Source organism: Zalophus californianus, chromosome X, assembly GCF_009762305.2.
Source record: "Zalophus californianus isolate mZalCal1 chromosome X, mZalCal1.pri.v2, whole genome shotgun sequence".
In the NCBI taxonomy this organism is placed as follows: domain Eukaryota; kingdom Metazoa; phylum Chordata; class Mammalia; order Carnivora; family Otariidae; genus Zalophus; species Zalophus californianus.
The window spans coordinates 4524444-4542303 of NC_045612.1; the positions used below are offsets into that span (position 1 = coordinate 4524444).

Sequence of the window (17860 nt, forward strand, 5' to 3'; positions counted from 1 at the left end):
ATAACCATCCTTCCAGGCTCAACCCAAATGACTATCAAATTTCATTCAGGCTTTTCCAGGTAGGTTGGACGTGTTCCCTTCTTCCCGTGAATCCCCAGTAGACTTCCTCTCCATTTCTCTTACAGCACAAAAGTAACTGTTCCATATCGGGGCCAGACACGTGCGTCCTATCACTTCTGTCACACCCCCGAATGGGACTAGGTTATCATTCCTTCGGCCCATACTCCTCCTCCTCATCTGCCCTCCCTGCTCCCTGACGCCACCCAACACAGTACCCTGAAATGAACTTGATTTACAAGACAGTCGTACATGTTGACTTGAATAGCAGGAACAGATGTTCCAAAAGCCATGGCAATAGCTGATCTGTTCTTACCTGCATCTTGTATTTTTTCAGTGATTAGTTTAACTTTTTTTTTTTTAAGATGACTTTGAGTGGCTAAAACTCAGGGAATGTAATTTTCCAAAACTTTGTATAAGCAATCCGGCTGACATTTCTTCTCAAGTTTGTCACTTCCCAAAGAAGAAGTAGGGATTTCTAGCGCAGGTACAAAAACTAAGGCCAAGTACCACAGACGAGAAATCAACCCCTCTGTGGACTACTCCAATGACAGCAACCCGGAATCCCCGGCTCTGATGCTAGATCCACAACATCCAGAAATTTGTCCCATATGTTTCCATAAAATGGATTTTTCCTTCACTTTCTACTAAACCTGAGTTCAATAAAAAAGCCATCATTGTACAACTCCCATGCAGAAGTCATTATGGTGAAGTGAGAGAGAGAAATAACGGCGGCTCCCTGCCTTGATAAGCCCATAGTATAGCAGGAGGCAGGCAATTCCTACCTAATTACTACGTAAGGCAGACTGAGGTAAGTGCTCTAACAGAGGGACCTGCAAAGTCTAACAAGTGAGAGGCAAGACAAACCCTACAGGGGGCGGGGGGGGGGGGTATACACAGATTGTATATAAAAGGACTTATGGCCGAGCAAGGTGGTGGAGGATGGGCTTTAAAGAGACAAGGAGCCTGCAAGTAAAGGGGATAGAAAAACCAAAGACTCTGCTCTGAGAAAGTTCTATGTATACTGGAGGAGCACAGGGAAGTCCTGTGTGCTTGGAATGTAGGGTATAAGCCATGGGAAGTCACTCAGTTTGTTTTTGTTTTTGTGGAGAGTGGGACATAGTGACATGATTGTAGTTCAATTAAGAAACCACTGGCAGCACTCTGTAGAATAAATCGGAAGGAGAGAAACTGAAAGAATTGAAGCCAGTTGAGAAGCATGGGTTAAAATAGGAAGCCCAAGTGGAAATGGGAAGAAATATGTGAGAGTCACTAATAAGTAGAACCTATAGGATTTGGAACGGATGTAGCTATGGGAGGCAAGGCACAGGGAGAATAAGACACTTGACTTCAAGTTCTCAAACCTGAGCAACTGGGGATCCTCCTCATTGAGGGGCATGTAGGCTGAAGAGCGGGTCTGGTGAGCTGTGAAGAGGTTGGGGGAGACAAAAAACTTGTGATGCTCAAGGACTTCCAGAGGAAGATATTTGAGAGTTAGGCTGGTTACATTCACTGGAGGCCAGTGTCGGTGCTAGGTTTCAAAATCACCCATATGGCAACGACAGCTTATGTGATGGGATGAGACGACACCATCAAGGCCAGGTGAGTAACATAAGAAGGCAGCTGAAGGGGGACCACTACAGAGATGGTCCACGAAGGAAAAGACAGAAGCAGTGGAGCCTGGGAAGGACAGTCAAGGTGGCAGAATAACACAAAAACCAGGACTTGCTAGAACGGGGTGCTCCAAACCGCTGAATGCTGGGGGAAGAGCAAACAGAATGAAGACTGAAGTGAGCCATTAGATGTGGCCAGTAAGAGGGCCTCAGTTCCGGGAAGGTACCTACAGTAAAGCCGGACACTGAAATGGGTTAGAGGAATGAATAAACTGGAGATGAGAGCAGACTAGCTTGTTCTTTCCAGAAGTGTGGATGGAGGCGAGAGATGGGCCAGTAGTTTATTTTATTTTTTTAAAGATTTTATTTATTTATTTGACAGAGAGAGACACAGCAAGAGAGGGAACACCAGCAGGGGGAGCGGGAGAGGGAGAGGGAGCAGCAGGCCCCCCCGTGGAGCAGGGAGCCCGATGCGGGGCTCAATCCCAGGACCCCGGGATCATGACCTGAGCCGAAGGCAGACGCCTAAGGACTGAGCCACCCAGGTGCCCCGGGTCAGTAGTTCAGAGAAAACTGGTCTAATACTTTTTAGGGGAGTAAACCCTAAAAGAGACAAAAGATGGCAGAGAAAGGGGATCTTATAGGAGATGGACTGGGGCCTCTGCTCCTTCAAACCTGCTATGTGAGCCATTCTTCAAATTTCTGATAATTTGGGGCCAGAAATGCAAAAAGCCCAAGATAGAACATGTTCCCTAACTGAAATTTCGTGGATTAGACTTACATTCTCCCTTTCATAAATATTCCAAAAATGTATTCTTATAAAACTCTTTTTGCCCTAATCATTAAAGAAATTGTTTAGTACTAAAATAGGTTTTACATCACACATTTAATCAGAAACTGAGAAAAGGCTGAAAATGTGTTCAACTCTGTATCATTACATTTGTTTTAAGCATTACATTTGAATCTGTAATCAACACATGACTCATGAGGAATACTTCATAAATTTCTCTAGACCTCCAGTCTTTATATAATTGTCCCTTCCATCAACTGTGAATTTCCTTTGCCCGGAACAACTCCTGATAAAATTTGGGAAGAGAGAAACCTTGTCTCACCAGAAAAAAAAAAAAAAAAAAAAAAAAAAAAAAAAAAAAATCCCAGGCCCTTATTGCCAAAAAACCTAAAAGACAGCCTCAGGGAGAAGGGCTATGTTACAAATGATCTCCTCCAGCCCACGCAGCGGCATACTCATCCTAGACTCAAAGTAAAGGCATATATATATATATATATACATACACACACACATTTTTTTTTTTTAAGAATTATTTCCTTGCTTTCCCCTTAGCAGCTGCTTGCCTCCAAGTCTGTTTAGAGTCGGGCAGAGGAGAAGGAGAGGGGAGAGAGGATGCAAGCAAGGCCTGGTGGCAAAAGGAAGGTGCCCACAGTCCGCCTCCCTGCCTCATGCCTTTAAAGAGGACGAGCCAAGGCCAGGGGCGCGCTGGGGGAGGGAGAGCACAGACCACCCTGGGTGACGCTTCAGTCACCTGAGGCGGGCCATCCCATGCAGCCTAGCAGAGGAGAGGCCTGCTCCTCCTGGGAACGTTTCAGTCACCTTTAATAAACACCCTGGGCACACACAGGACGCCGGGAAGCACAGAGTAGAGAGTAAATGAAAGGGGAGACACCCGAGAACCTCCAGGCGCTGGGGAGAACCCTGGAATTTACCAGACTGTGGGCCAAGGGAAAGGCGTATCTTGTGAGGATCTCAAACATATCCCTTCTGCTGTGGCCTTCCTGTTTCAGCGCGAACCTCAGGTTTCTCATGTCCTGGGGGGGGGGTGGGGAGCAGAGAAATTTGACAGTTCAGTCTTCAAATAAAGTGACATTCCTCAGCAAAAAAAAAATCTCTTCAACTAAAGGAGTGGAAGATTCACTTACCTGAAAGGGCAGTTAATCTAGATTACTAAGAAAATCACTTTGTTTTGTGTGACATTTTGAAATATCCAGTTAAGAATACCTCAAAATACTCTCATCGTAGGCACGAATGTAAAGACAAAGCAACCAGTGCTAAAGAGAAGACAGAGCTAAAGTCATTTTATAACAAGAAAAATCAAACCTTGCCTTGCACACCATCTACGGTGTCTCTTTACTTCAACCGGTTTCTGCAGTATTTTGCCTATAAAAGAGTATTTTATTCACAGAACTTTTCAAATGTGTACCTGCTATCACATGTGAGCTCAAAATTGTCAAACATGTCATGAAAATACGGAAGCTCTCTCCCTCTCCCTCATGCTCCTTTCAAGTCTCATTCTAACAAATCAGGAAATGATTGGCACTTTAAGCTCTCATACAAGTAATGGAACATATTCTTCCCATCAAGTTGACTTGCACAGTGTTCTACATAGACCACAGTTAAGCACCCCTGTGCTTTCAGGAACTAAACATTAACGCTCGAAACTGGATTTTAAAAGGGGCTTTGAATACATATCTTTTCGCTAAGCAAGAAAACCTTCTCAAACACCGAAACCAAACCAAAAAAGCTCCCTGAAATATCAAGTTTTATTACCTATCAAATATATAACATTCTATCTTACTTTCAAAGCTAGGGTTGTTTCGGTTGTCTCCTAAATCAATCATTGTGCTGTGACCGAGTGGCTGAGCACTCAAAACACCAATTCAATTCAGAAAAAACGAGAGCCCCGTGCCGGACCCTGGGGGGATGTTAGGAGGCAGACAGCTGAGCTGGTCCCTGCCCTCTTGGATGTCACGATCTTTACATTCTTTCCAAGTGCTTTTTCATTTAGCATCTCAGGCGCACACTTAAAGCTTCCTAAGTCTTTGGCATGAAGGACTAGCAAAGGCCTTGCCATTTACAGGACATCCCAGAATGCCACTGGCAGAGGAGGCGGTATAAAGAACTGGACCCAAAGACCTCTACTGAGTGACCCAAGACTGCTCACTCTCTATACAGATGGCATCTACTGGGCCTTGCCAGCTCTAGGATTCTGTGCTTTCACTTTTTAAAAGCACAGAACTGCATAAAATCCAAAACCCAATTCACAACATATTCCAAGAAAACTGGGATATTAGTTATTGGCTCATGATGCAAAGCAGTAGTCAAATAAAAGGGAATAATCATTTCAATGAGATGACATGCCTCGAAAGGGTTTACAACCGAGCCATGAGCACAGCACTGGATAGCCGAGGATCTGTGGGGCTCAAAGACCTGTGCAGAACTTTCCTCCTAACAGCCTGGGGTCAGCTGATAACTCCGTAACATCACTGTTCTTAACCACTTGGCCAGAATTTAGATCATCTCTAGATAACCATTTATTTTGATCCATCAGTGATTCCAACAACTACTTTCTATGTGCCAAAGCACAAGTGATTCAAGCAACTTCTTGTTGCCATCTGATTCAGATGTAATTAAAGGACAGAAAAAATTACTACCTCATCTTGCCAACAAGAAAATTGAAACAGAAAAGGCAAATGACTCACAGGCGGCAGCTCACCAAATCTACAACAGAAATATGAGCATATCCTAAGTGGTAAGTTCCACCTGGTCTCCTTAGAGGCTGAGTCGTCAGGGGAGGGCCCCTGAGAAAGAGCCTTGTGGCAGAAGAGCCTCACAGCCCCCCTCGGCCTGTCTGATAAGTGGGTCACATGGCGATGCACCAAGCCTCGCTATAATAAATGAGTCCGAGTAAACACACCCCAGTGCAACAATACTGAAGGGCTGATTTATGGAGACATCATTTCTATAACCCATCTCTAGAGAAACAACACCCACTGCTGCTGACCTCAAAATACCACAGTCTTTAAAACGAGTAAACAGGGGTGAGGCATGGAAGGAGAGAGGAGGTTTTGCAGTGGTTAAGGCTTGGCTTTGGTTTTTTGTTTTTTTTTTTTTTTTAAGGCTCCGAGTTGTCAGCAGGGGCTGATGTGGTGCCTGGGGGTAAAAATTCACATATTCAGAGCTACCTTCTCCTCTGCTGCTAGACAACATCCACTGGGACTTACATCCCCCAAGTGAAAGACGCTACAGGCAAGCAGAAATCCCTGTGCACAGAGCTGGTAGGACCAAATCTGTAGGGCTTAGAACGACCGGTCTCCCTAGAGCAACACTGGGGCTGACCTACAAGACGGGAGAGTCCATCTCTCCCCCACCACAGCAGGTTCCCTTTCTATCACCTTCCGGTCTGTTCCTGAGAACGTGGGACTTGACTCTCATAACTCGCAGTTCTCAGGGAGATAACGGAATGAAGAGGCTGAGCTACAGCACCGTTCTAGGCCATTATCTTTGGGCTCAATGCGAATTCCAAGAAATCTAGATATGTGTAACATTTGGGAGTGATGCCTGGTGAGTTGTCCCTAAGCACCCTGTTTTTATAATAAACAGTCAAAGGGTAAGAATGCACTTTATTTTATTAACTCGGGGGGGGGGGACTGATATTTAAATACAAATTCTTCCTATTGACAAGGCAACAAACAGGACTTTAAAAAATTCTATTAGAACTAAAGTCACTTTCAAAGTCGTCAATATTAGCAACCCAATTTTCCCTTGAGTACTGTAATATAACACTCTACTCCCATGGATCCTTTTATGCAAAAGGCAAAAACACTTCCTTAAAAGTAAATCCCTGTATTTCTAGGCCCCAAAGTGAAGACAGTAGCTGGGATCATACATAAGGCATTTAAGGTAGCTTGGATTAAAACAAAAACCAAAAGAAGCCAAGGTGGGCAGTGATGGAGAATTTCAGTTCAGGCCTAGTGACCACACAATCATTTGGTTTGTGATAGAGTGTACTAGTTAGTCTTCATCTTTTATAAACTGGAGACAATAAAGCAAACATACCATATTCATAACCAAAATACAATTATAGGAGATTAGTTTTAAGAAATCACAGTGCCTGAGCAAAGGTCACATCTCCCAGACCTAGCTGTGAGAAGCAATGGAACAGATGAGCTCCAAGCCCCTTCGAGCTCTTTCTGGGATTGGACATTACTCTATTCTATTATTATTCTATTTGGATTGTAACCATCTGACACTTAAAACCTGGAAAGGAAGTTTTCTTGCCAGAGGTTTAGCCTGTTGTCTGCAAAACGATCATCTCACTGAATCTGGATCCCAACCTTGCCATTTGTTGGGTAATCTTAGCTCGGTGACCTAACTCTTCTTAGGCTCAAGGCTTTGTAATGGTAAAAGGGAGACGCCACTGTCCATCTCAGAGGGTTGCCCTGAGGCCTGAACGCAAAGCACCTAGCATGTGTCTGCACCGACAGAGATGCTCAATAAACAGTTATTATTACAGCTGGGTAAATGTTATTAACATTAAATCTCTGCCACCCACCATGCCAAAGCAAAATGTTAGGCAAAACGTTGCCTCTGAAAACTAAGCAAAAGTTACAAAGGTTGCTAGAGGCACATCCTGTTCACAGAGGGTAAAATCTCTCACATTTCTCTTTCCTTTCACGGTGTGAAGATGTCTAGCTGGTAACACATCACATAAAGGGACACTAGGAGCAGATTCAGGCAAAAACTAAAAAGTGTGAAAATTCTATCTATAAAGTTTTCTTCCTATCCAGTCAAGCTGACAGAAGGACAGGTCTGAGTCCTCACAGGTCTCTTTAATAGGAACTATTTCCCCAGGAGGTTTTGGAAGCCTGATCACAAGGGGAGAACCATTCTTGGGCCTTAGATGAAATAGGGTCTTTGATTTTATTTATTTTTTTTTTGGTAAACCCCCATTAACTGTTACTCCGTATTCAACACTAATGTGTCTTTTTTCACGGAAGAAAGTACTGAATCTCTTACTTTACAAGTAATATCTAGACCATAGGAATTTTCTCCTCTACTTGTCGCGCCTCCCATTTTTTCAATTCTGGAGATCACACCCAGAGGAACATCAAGTATTAGAGCAGAATCCTGTAATGGACAAAAATGCAAAAGTCAGTATTTCTGTATCATTAAAACATAAAAACACTTTTAAAAAACCATATGCTTTAGGGCACTTTTACTTTGGCCCTTTTTGCCACTTTCTATGAACGAAAATATGATACAGATCACACGTAAAAGAGCAAGCATTACAATAGCCAGTTAGGCAGCCAAAATGCATCCCCAAACATTTGCCATTCTGCAGTGCCTACAGAATAAAGACGAAACTCCTAGGGACACAATTCAAGGGCCCCGTGGTGTCGCTTCCAGCTGGTCTCCTGCAGGCTTTTCTCCCACACCAGCCTGCACTCCAAACTACGTGAAAACCTTCACCATTCCTCAAGCACGATCTACAGTCAGGCCTCTGTGCTTTGTGCATGGTGTTCCCTTTGTCCAGGATGATCTAGGTTTCCCCAACTACCAGATGTTTCCCCATGGCTTAAGCCCTGGCCCAACAAACGTCACCTCTAACAAAGCTCCGCTTCCTAAGTAGACAGAACCAAACTGACCACTCCTTCCTCTGAAGTTCTACAACGCTTGGTTCAGACTGCGGCTGCATGGCTTGTTTTACCCTGTCTGCCAGAAATGCGCAGGTCTATATTCCCCACACCAGAAACCAAACATCTGCAAGTAGCGCCTAGCTGAGGCCTGGGTGCGTCTCCCTCAGGAGAAGGGCCTGGATGCACAGTGATGCCGCTCCATCATTCCTCATCCAATGCTGGGTGCAAGGGGGCCGGCCGTACAAGTGCCGGCAAGCCAGAATCGCATGCGTGACGTCACACCAGTCATCACGAGCTGTCAGCAGCCGCCACATACGGAGTCAGTTGTCTGTGCCAGGCGCTGCAGTGGGGGCTCTGCACGCCTCATCTTTCTGATTTTATCCTCCCAACCAATCCGGATGTTGGTGTAGTATTCCCGTTTCCTGATGTGGCAATCAAGGCTTTGGAAAGCTTCCGTACCTTGCTTGGTAAATATGGGGAAGGTTTGAGATTTGAGCCAAGGTCTGGGAACACACATCAAAAAAGCCAAATGGTCCTACCCTTTTGCCTCCATAACTGCATTCTTAAGGGCTTATCTTACAGCTACTGCACAACAGGACGAACAGTTACATGTGTGAAGATGCTCCGTGGAGCCAGAGGGGGACGTCAGGGTGGAGAAAATGACCGTGAGTCAACCTGAAGGACTAAGCATGCAGCTCTGAAAAGAATTACAGTACATGGAAAAACAAGCTTAAGTGGAAAAAAGCAGCATACAAACTACACTGACTACAGTAATGTAAGATATATATTCATGTGGTCAAAGATAGGGAGGCCTACAGAAATTTGTTTAAGTCCAGTATTTTCTTGAGTGCTGTGATAACTTTGATAATAAAGAAAATATTTTAAAGCTGTTTATTGAAGTTTTGTCCTTTAGAAGATGTTCCTTGTGGGGGATACAAATAAAGTTTAAGTTTTACCTGAAATCCTTCTCCTTTGTACAATACAAAAAGTAAGCATTTCTTTATAGAATATAAATATAGCTCATGGGTATTCTAGAAATTCAAAAAGTATAAGAATGGGGTGCATCCATGCCGTGGAATACTACTCAGGTACCAAAAAACAAGGAACTGTGGATGCACAAAACGACGTGGAAGGCTCTTAAAGGCCTCACGCTGAGTAGTAGATAAGGCCAATTTCAAAAGATCACGTACTGCAGGGAGTCCATTTATGACATTTTGGAAGTGACAAAATTATAAAGATGGAGAACAGAGAAATGGTTGCCAGGGGTGCGGGAAAAGAGGGTGTGACTATAAACGGGCAGCAACAGTTACAGATCTTGATTGCTAGTGCGTGGTTCCATGACTTTACACATGGGATCAAATGTCACAGAATTATATACAGAAGCCTATGAAAAAGTGAGTGCATGAAACACTGGTGAGGTTCAAGTACAGTCAGAGTCTTAGTGAACTGTATGGTGCCACACATTTCCTGGGTTTGATCAAGCAATACAGTTATTGGAGAAGCTAGATAATGCACTAGTTTTCCAGGTTCTTGAGCGTCCATAATTATTTCAAAATAAAAAGCTGAAGAAAGCGTGAGAGCACGGTTATCATGGTGTCAAACGGAGTTTTGACATTTATTAGCTGGATACCTTGCCCAAGTTACTGTACCTCTCAGCCACATTTACCTGTGAAGTAGGGATGATTAAAGATCACGGACTTAAGCACCTGGCATGGTGCCTGTCACATGGTCGCTAGGAAACAATGGAATTTATTATTGTTATTTATTATTATTTATTATTGTTATCACAAAGAGTATCTTAGCATTTGGAAGACGTAACTGTGCTCTAGAAATGTAGCGGATCTTGCAAGCGGCCACATACAGGTCTTTGTCTTTGTACCCATAAGGAGGCATTTTTTAGTTGTTGCCATGGGGTGAGACACCTCCCATGACTAAAATCCAAATGCCTAGAGAAAAAAAAGACACTACTCAGTAACTGTGTACGTTCACAGCTGCATATTATAACATGTTTACTTCTCAATACAATCTAGTTATTAAAAACATACCATCAGGAAAGCTGTTCTGTTTGGATTGAGATTTAGGAGTGTCCAAGTGTATTTCTAAATGTCAAACTTATACCTAAAAACACATAGATGAGACACTAAATAAAAGTCTGATACTCTAAGATCAACATGGAAGCAAGAATGTAAACAAAACAGATGAGACCTTACTGTTCTTTGTCCTTGTGTAGAAGAAATTTTATAGCTCTGATTACCCTGATCCGACACAAAACAGAAAATGGGACAACTGAGGAGAACCGGCCAGTTCCTGACCAGAGGCGCCCGCAGTTTAATGAGGCTACTCGCCATGTTCTCCCCGAATGACAGGTTCAAGATCAGATAACCCAGCAGACCAAACTGGAAGATCCAGAAGTAGGAAAATTAACTCTGTAGAAACCTGAGTTGTTACCATCTGAATATTATTAAATATTTAAGAGTTCTCAAAGGTCCATTCTAACTCAAAATTCTGTACCTCTAAGGATCTAAAATAGTTGAGAAGTAAACAGAACAATCTAAAAAAGATGCATTCATTTACCATCTCTCTCTTGAGTGCATACTGAGTAGTAGAAACCGTACTGGACGCTAGGAACCACAGAGATAAATGAGATGCAAGTGTTGCCCTGATGGCAGATAGGACACATGTGCCCAAAGAGCCATGATGCCATCACAGCAAGACAAAACCCACGTCCAGACTAATGGGATGAGAGGTCAGAAGAGGGCAGAACAATTTCCTATTGACTGGGTCTCATGAAGGTTCTGTGCAATGGCAATGTTAAAGATGATCCTTATAGGATGGAATAACAGCAGATGTAGATTTACCTTCCAGAAACAAGTTAACAGTGACATCAGCTACACGTGTGGAAAAGTATGGGGATTTTATATATAAAAAACAAAACAAAACAAAAAACAAGTGGATCAGGCTTAAAATAGGACGGCAGGGGAATTCCCCGGGGAGCACTCCCGGGCTGGGATCAGGGTGACACAACGACAGAGCAGCGCTTTTTAAAGATTCCTTTGGCAGTCCTGAGCCCTGTGCAGTAGCAAGGAAGGGACGACGCCCATTCCTTGGGACCCTGGAAGCTAATGACTTAGGGCAAGCTGAGAAGGTAGGAGAACCCGAGAGTGGAGTGACCTAGATGGGAAGCAAAAGAAGGAGACAACGAGCCCCTGGGGAAGCATCGGCAATGACTCAGATTTAGACCCAGACAAGAGATGTGAAGAACCCAGAAAGGGGTTTTGGAGAAAGATTAACACTGTCACTTTGAGATACACCGGCTTGGAGGTTATGATAAATTAATCAAGTACAGATAACCAGGAGGCAGCTGGAATTACAGAACCGGGAGAGAGATTCCAAAGGCTCCTCAAACTCAAAACGCCCACAACGAACCACATGATGTTTCTCTCTCCAAATTCCGTCTTCCTATCTCAGTGGCTGGTGCTCCATCTGCCCAGTTACAAAAGCTGGAAACCTAGGAGTCCTCCTTGACGTCTCCTTCTTTGTTATCCCTCATCCAATCTTGCACATTTACCTCTTAAATCAATCTTGAACCTGTCAAGCCCTCTCCAACTTCTCTGGACCACTGGAACAAGCATAGCGGTCTCTTTAATTGGACTGTTGCTCCCCCAGAGCCTGCCTTCCACACAGCAGCACAGGTGATCGCTGACAAAAGTCAATCTGATGCTATCATTCCTCTGCTTAAATCATGTCCAAAACTTCTCACTGCTCAACTCCAAACACCTCCATCCTGAAAGGGTGTACAAGGCCTTAGTCATCTGGCCCCACCCCCCTTTCCCTCCTGTCATTCGTCGCCTTTCTCCTGGCCCCCAAAACCCAGCCACCACTGGCTCATCCTTTCATGTTCCCCTTGGTCTCAGTGCCTCTCGCTGTTCCCTCAGCTGATTCTCCCCACCCAGCTCCTGCCAAGCATCTAGGTAATTCCTATTCATTCTCCAGACCAGGGGTCAAACATCATTTTCTCAGGACAATTTCCCAGGCTCCTCAAACAGCTACACTCCTATACCACTTGCTCCTGGGCTACTCACGCTCGGCCCAACTCGTTGTTATATACCCGGCGTGTGATTATCTGATCAGTGTCTGTCGGTCCCATCAGAACGAAAGCTTCATGAGGGAGAGACCATGTCTGCCGTGCACACCACTAGATCCGAGTGCCTGGCACAGTGCTTGGCACACAGTGGCCTCTCAAATGGTCAACGAATAAAGAATGAAATGAAGTCTGGTAAAGAAAGACGATGGTACTCTTGGGGAGGGGGGTAGCAGGGATCGAAGACACAGAGACTTGAGCAGGTCTGCAGGGCGGGGTGGGGACAAAAGAGCCAATGGAAATCACAGATGGAAGATGCAGAATGACCGAAGGGGCACTACGGCTCTGAGGGAAGTAAAAGAGGAAAGGAGACAAGGCTCAAGTAGAGGAATTTTGTTTTGGAAAAAAGGCAACCAGTCCCTTCCCCTCAGAGATGGGGAGGAGCGCATGGGTGAAAACAGACAGGAGCAGGTAGTGAGGGGGCCGGTTTCTGGGAGCTCAGGGAGGAGGGGTTTTAACTGTTCAGCAGAGCAAGACAGGAGGCCAGCTGAAGGACATGGGGGGTTGGCCAGTGATGCGGTGGGGGATGGGGGGAGAAGTCAACTAGGGATTAAAAAGAATTGCCCAAGCAGGGGGAGACCCTGAGGTCTGAAAGCCTGCACCTGTAAAGGAACTAATGCGCTAAATCTATGTGACTTGCAGAGCAGGGCCCAGTCACCCACAGACTCTCAAGTTTGGGGGCTGGCAAGTTGGGAACAACATGGCAATAAGGGGCAAGGGAGCCTAAGTCTCAGTGGGTATTGTTTTCACCTGAAAACAGCACTCATTTTGCAGCAGCAATATAAGGAGATGACTCAAGACTGAAGTTTAACAGAATACCTATAGTATGGATCCTATGTTCCCACCGAAGTTCTACTCAGACACATGAGGATGTCTTATTATAGTCTTTTTAGCATTATTTCAGCTCCCTTGAAATGAAAAGAGGTGCTAAATCTACTAGACTGAAGAGCCTAAAGAAGGACAATCTCAAAAAGTCTCCACTGTATTTTCATGAAAAGAAAAATACTACAGGTATCCTTGTCGGTCATCCTCATAATGAACTGGATGGGCCTCCCCTTTGGGAAAGAGTACAGATCTGGCTCTGAATGTCCATAGCGGGAGAGGGCAGTGTTCAAGGCTCACAGCTCCTGTTGCAGCCAATGAGAGAGATCATGGAAGCTAAGCGCTGCCATACTTGTTAGATGCCCAGCTACTAAGTGGCATGATACCTAGCACCTGCTCAAAGCTCATTTCAGAACCGAGTATTTGAGAGACAGAGTCTGACTGACACACAAGCCATCCATCCATCTTAATTCTCCAAGCCCTGTCTATACACTGATAAGCCATCGAAAAGCTAAGTAAACAGACCTCATTTTTCTCGTCCCTCAAAGAAATACCTTTACGAACTACAGATGAATGTGTGTTCCATCTTTATAGAGGGTCTTAAATGGTACTAAAGAATCTTTGGGTAACACTCTGCCTGAAGAATGGAATCAGTATGTTCCTACCTTTTAGAGAGATTTCTCCTTGAATTGAATCCAGGAAGAACATACTGTTTCTGACTTACTGTCAGAAAATGAAAGGTGTGTGCACGTTTCTCATCTCATCAGCATCACTCAGCTGGAAGGCCTAAAAGCCTCCATTCCTCTAGCTACCACACATCTGCCACAGTCCGTTCTAGTTTAGGGCTGTGTGGAGTGACCGGGAGCGAGAAATACCCACTTTCAAACGGGATTACCTCTGGGGTGAAGGGGAGATGGGGTTTCTTCAGCTGGGTGGTGGATCCACAGATGTTTAGGTTATTCTTTATAAACTTCCTATCTTAAGTATTTCAAAATAAGTTTTCAAATGGGGTGGGGATGGATGGGTGCTCTAGGTGAAAAAAAAAAAAAAAATGGCTTGAAGAAAGGTCCAGAGGAGAAAGCAGAGGGTTTTGTTAGGGGTCAGTGAGTAGGGCACCTGAGCTGGAGCGTGGGGTGGGCACACAGGAGAGAGGTGGGAAGGTGCCGCGTCCCTAACTCCCCGGCTAAGGCATAGGACATGAGGGAGGAAAGGAGCCACGGAGAGTTTCTGAGCACGGGGATGGTGCAACTATAAAGAGGGCTTCAGGAGCCAGAGAGAGGGGAGTGGGGAGAGGCTGCAGGCAGGGGGGCCAATGTGTGGCCCCTGCGATGGCCCAGGACAAGACCTTGGACTAGGGTGGGGCACAAAGGAGGACAGGGGCAGGGATCCCAGGGCCACTGGGAGATAAGCAGCACCAGCCCGAGAAGTAAGAACACCAGAAGGGCGTGGGAAGGGAGAAGGAGCTGAAGACTCCCACCTTGGCCCACACATCTGGGATGGGAGGCAAAAAGCCCAGCGGTCTTGAGCAGGCAGTAAGGAATGAGAAAGGGGGTAGGCCCCTGGGTAGCTCAGTGGGTTGAGCGTCGGACTCTTGCTTCCAGCTCAGGTCATGATCTCATGGATTATGGGATCGAGTCTGGCGTCAGGCTCCATGCTATGTGCAGAGTCCGTTTGGAGATTCTCTCCCTCTGTCCCTTCTCCCCCTCCCCCCACCCCGCTCTCACTCGCAAAAATAAGTAAGTATTAAAAAAAAAAAAAGAGAGAGAAAGGGGCCAGAAGAAAGGCAGCCCTTGAAACCCAAGAAAGCCCGGGGTGACCAGGGGATGGCTCTGTCAGCTGTGGCCGGATGGGGGACAGCGTGTGGAAAGGAGCGCGGCCAGCAGGCGGCGTTCTCCTGACAGAAGAGGATGCTGCCGGGGAGCAGAGGAAGCCCTGGGGCAGAGCAGACCCCTGGGAGGTGGAAGGAGGAGCAAGAGACCAATCAGACTAGCATCTCTCCACTGAATGGGTTCCCACCGGGGCTCCCTGGGACCTAATGACCACCCTCTGTGGCCTCTGCTCATTCTCTATCCTGCTGAGCCTTGCAGCATTCCGTCCGTGGTCCCCTCCCTTCTTTTCTGAGTCTTTTCTCTTCTACCGACTTCCACCAAAGCCTTTGCTCAGATTTTCTCCTGCTCCCACCGCCCCTGCTTTCTCTTCTCAGTTGGCCCTGGGGCTCCCCCCCCCGACCCCCCGCCCCGGGAGAATGTTCATGCGCCTCAGTGCGCATCTCCTTGTCACATCTTCTTCTCGGGTAATCGCGTGGATGTATGCGGCTTTCACCAACACTGACGTGCTAACAACTTCACGAGCTTCAGAGTCACGTTTCCAAATGCTTCGGAGACTTCTCCACTCGGTGGCTGTATAGTTATTAAGTCCACATGTTCCAAGAATCCCCGGGGACTCATCTCCGACGTGTTCCTTCTCCAGTGAGGTCCATTTCAAAGGCAAAGGATCACAGGCATCATTCTTGACTCAAGTCCTTCCTCTAACTCCCGCCTACAAACGGCCACCCCATGCTCCTGAACCTTCTGTGCTCTTCCTCCTGGTGCAAAGACAACTGTGCGAGGCCCTGGCTGCCCACCTGGACAACTAACTTTTCCACTGCTCTCCCTGCCTCCAGTCTCCCTCCCTAATCCGTCAGACACACTGCAACTGGACGTCCCTTCCAGAAACCCACACCCAATACGTTGTGGTCCTCCCCATAAGGTGCGCACTGCTGACCCGTGACTTGCGAGACTCTTGGGGCGGACTCTTCTTCCGGCGTCATCTCCTGCCACCCCACTCCCCTTCCACCCTGTGCTCCAGCTCCAACAGACCACTCAGCTGTTTCCACAGTATGTGGTCTTCTCCCTATCGTCACACAAGTGCGAGGGAAACGCTCTACCTGATATGCTCCTCCCTCTCTCCCCTCCTGTCCAGGAAATTGTTACCATTCTTCAAGACTCAGTTCAAATATCACCTCCTCTACAAAGCACGCTAGGACTCATCACTCGGCTAATCGCCGTCTCCCTCATAACCTCGCAGCATTTTGCAACCACTGCAGGCTCTGTCATAGTTCACCCCAATTACTCGCCTCTGCATCGTTCACCAAGCTCGGCGTTAGTTCACCGTGCTGCTTGCTGAAGTTTCTGGAATAAAGTTATGAGCGCATGAACGAACAAAGGGTTACTTCGCCTTTCTCACCCACTATAGCAGCTGAACCCAAAGTGTTCCTGGAAAGGAAGCTGAAGCAGTATTCCCCCTGGCAGTCTACAGATTACCAGGGTATTCCATGCCTACAGTGCCCCCGCCAAATTCCTGAGCACCCTCAAGGTCAAAAGGGGGCTATGACATCTCCAAACTCCAGAAACAAGGTTGGTATTCGAGATGCCACAATTTAGTGAGGTCCGCATGGCAGTCAAGCCACAGCGATGAAGCCTGTTCCCTCCCGAGTTCACTCACAGAGTACGTTTTTACTGAGTGCCTACTGTCTACTGGACACTGTGCTAGCTAGGCACGGAGGATCAAAAGGACTCAGCATTAGTAAAGGCCAAAGACATATGGCAGCAAATAAAAAAGACCAGAGTTCCTTCGTTCAGCAGCCCGACTGACCATCTTCAATGTGCCAGGCTCTGCCCTCCACACTGAGGGGACACGGGTGGGGGGCGTCGGGGGAAGACAGACAGACAAGCATCCCTGTCCTCAGACAGCCAAGGAACAAGATGAAGCAGTGACATGTATAAAATAGGAGGCGGAGGCAAGTGCTCAGGAGAAACAAACAAACATGGAAAGGAAAGAGGGCATGTTGGCGACGGGGGGGGGGCGGGGTGCTCACGAGCACTAAGCGCTAACAGAGAGGCGTGCGAAAAGGCTGTGGGGACACGAAGAGGGAGGGGCTCCTTCACAGGAAGCTGGAGGAGGCTCCGAAGAGGGCATGATTGTTGAGGTAGGTTTCTGGACAAACAGCATGGGCAGCAGTGGCGGGAGTTGAAGCAAGAGAAGTCACAAGGATTTTTATGCCATGTAAAGGAGAGTGGATTTTATCCTGTGGGCCACAGGGAGCCAATGAGAGCTTTAGACTGGAGAAGTAAGCTGGCCGGCCTAGTTCTAAGGAGGATCACTCTGGAGGCAGCATGCAGGGCAGAGTAGAGGGGGGATGACCACGCAGGAGGGCCACAGTGACAGTCTAAGGAAACAACCACTGTGCTTCTACTGTCCTGGGGAACAGGGCAGGCAGGAAACCTTGCCCTTGACACCTCAACGAAGTGGGACAGCGGACTCCCGTGTCAGACCGCGCTCCTGCAGCAGTGTTTACCTACCTGAAACCAACAGGTGTCCGCTTCAAAATGCCAATAACGGGATAGCTCTTTGTCAAACACACAGTGTGCAGCAGAATCCACAACTGATGCTCTTATTTAGGGCTTTAAGAAACACTATGATGACTACGTTTTGAGGCTTCTGCATAACCACTTACGTGGCTTTCTTTATAGGATGTTTTCTGCCATTAGCTTCTTGCTTTTATACTTGGACTAAATGTTATAGCCGATTGGTCAAAATGTTTATGTAAAACAGTGGAAGAAGAAACAAGTTAGTAGTCGGTGTCCAATGGGCCTTTTATATACCCATTCGGTGCTAATCCCCACCTTCTACTATGCCATATGAAAACCAACTAAAGCTTGCTAAGTGCTTCCCCAATTAATTACAAAAGTCCCACGTGCTCATTCCAAGTGGAGGGGAGAAAACAGAGCATGCATAAGTCCACTCTCCAGATCTC

At 46.3% G+C, this 17860-nt stretch overlaps 1 protein-coding gene across 3 annotated transcripts in view; it reads right to left on the reverse strand.

Annotated features, from left to right (window-relative positions):
• The window catches only part of MTM1 (myotubularin 1), a 96364-nt gene that overhangs the window by 48367 nt on the left and 30137 nt on the right, over positions 1-17860 (reverse strand). For 2 of the 3 annotated variants that reach the window (XM_027608332.1, XM_027608330.1), the window contains exons 5-6: positions 7483-7593; positions 3393-3494 (exon numbers count right to left, since the gene is read on the reverse strand). In XM_027608332.1, the coding sequence (XP_027464133.1) occupies positions 3393-3494; positions 7483-7593 (213 nt within the window). The remainder of the gene's footprint in view (positions 1-3392; positions 3495-7482; positions 7594-17860) is intronic. The other variant, XM_027608331.1, reaches the window with a different exon arrangement.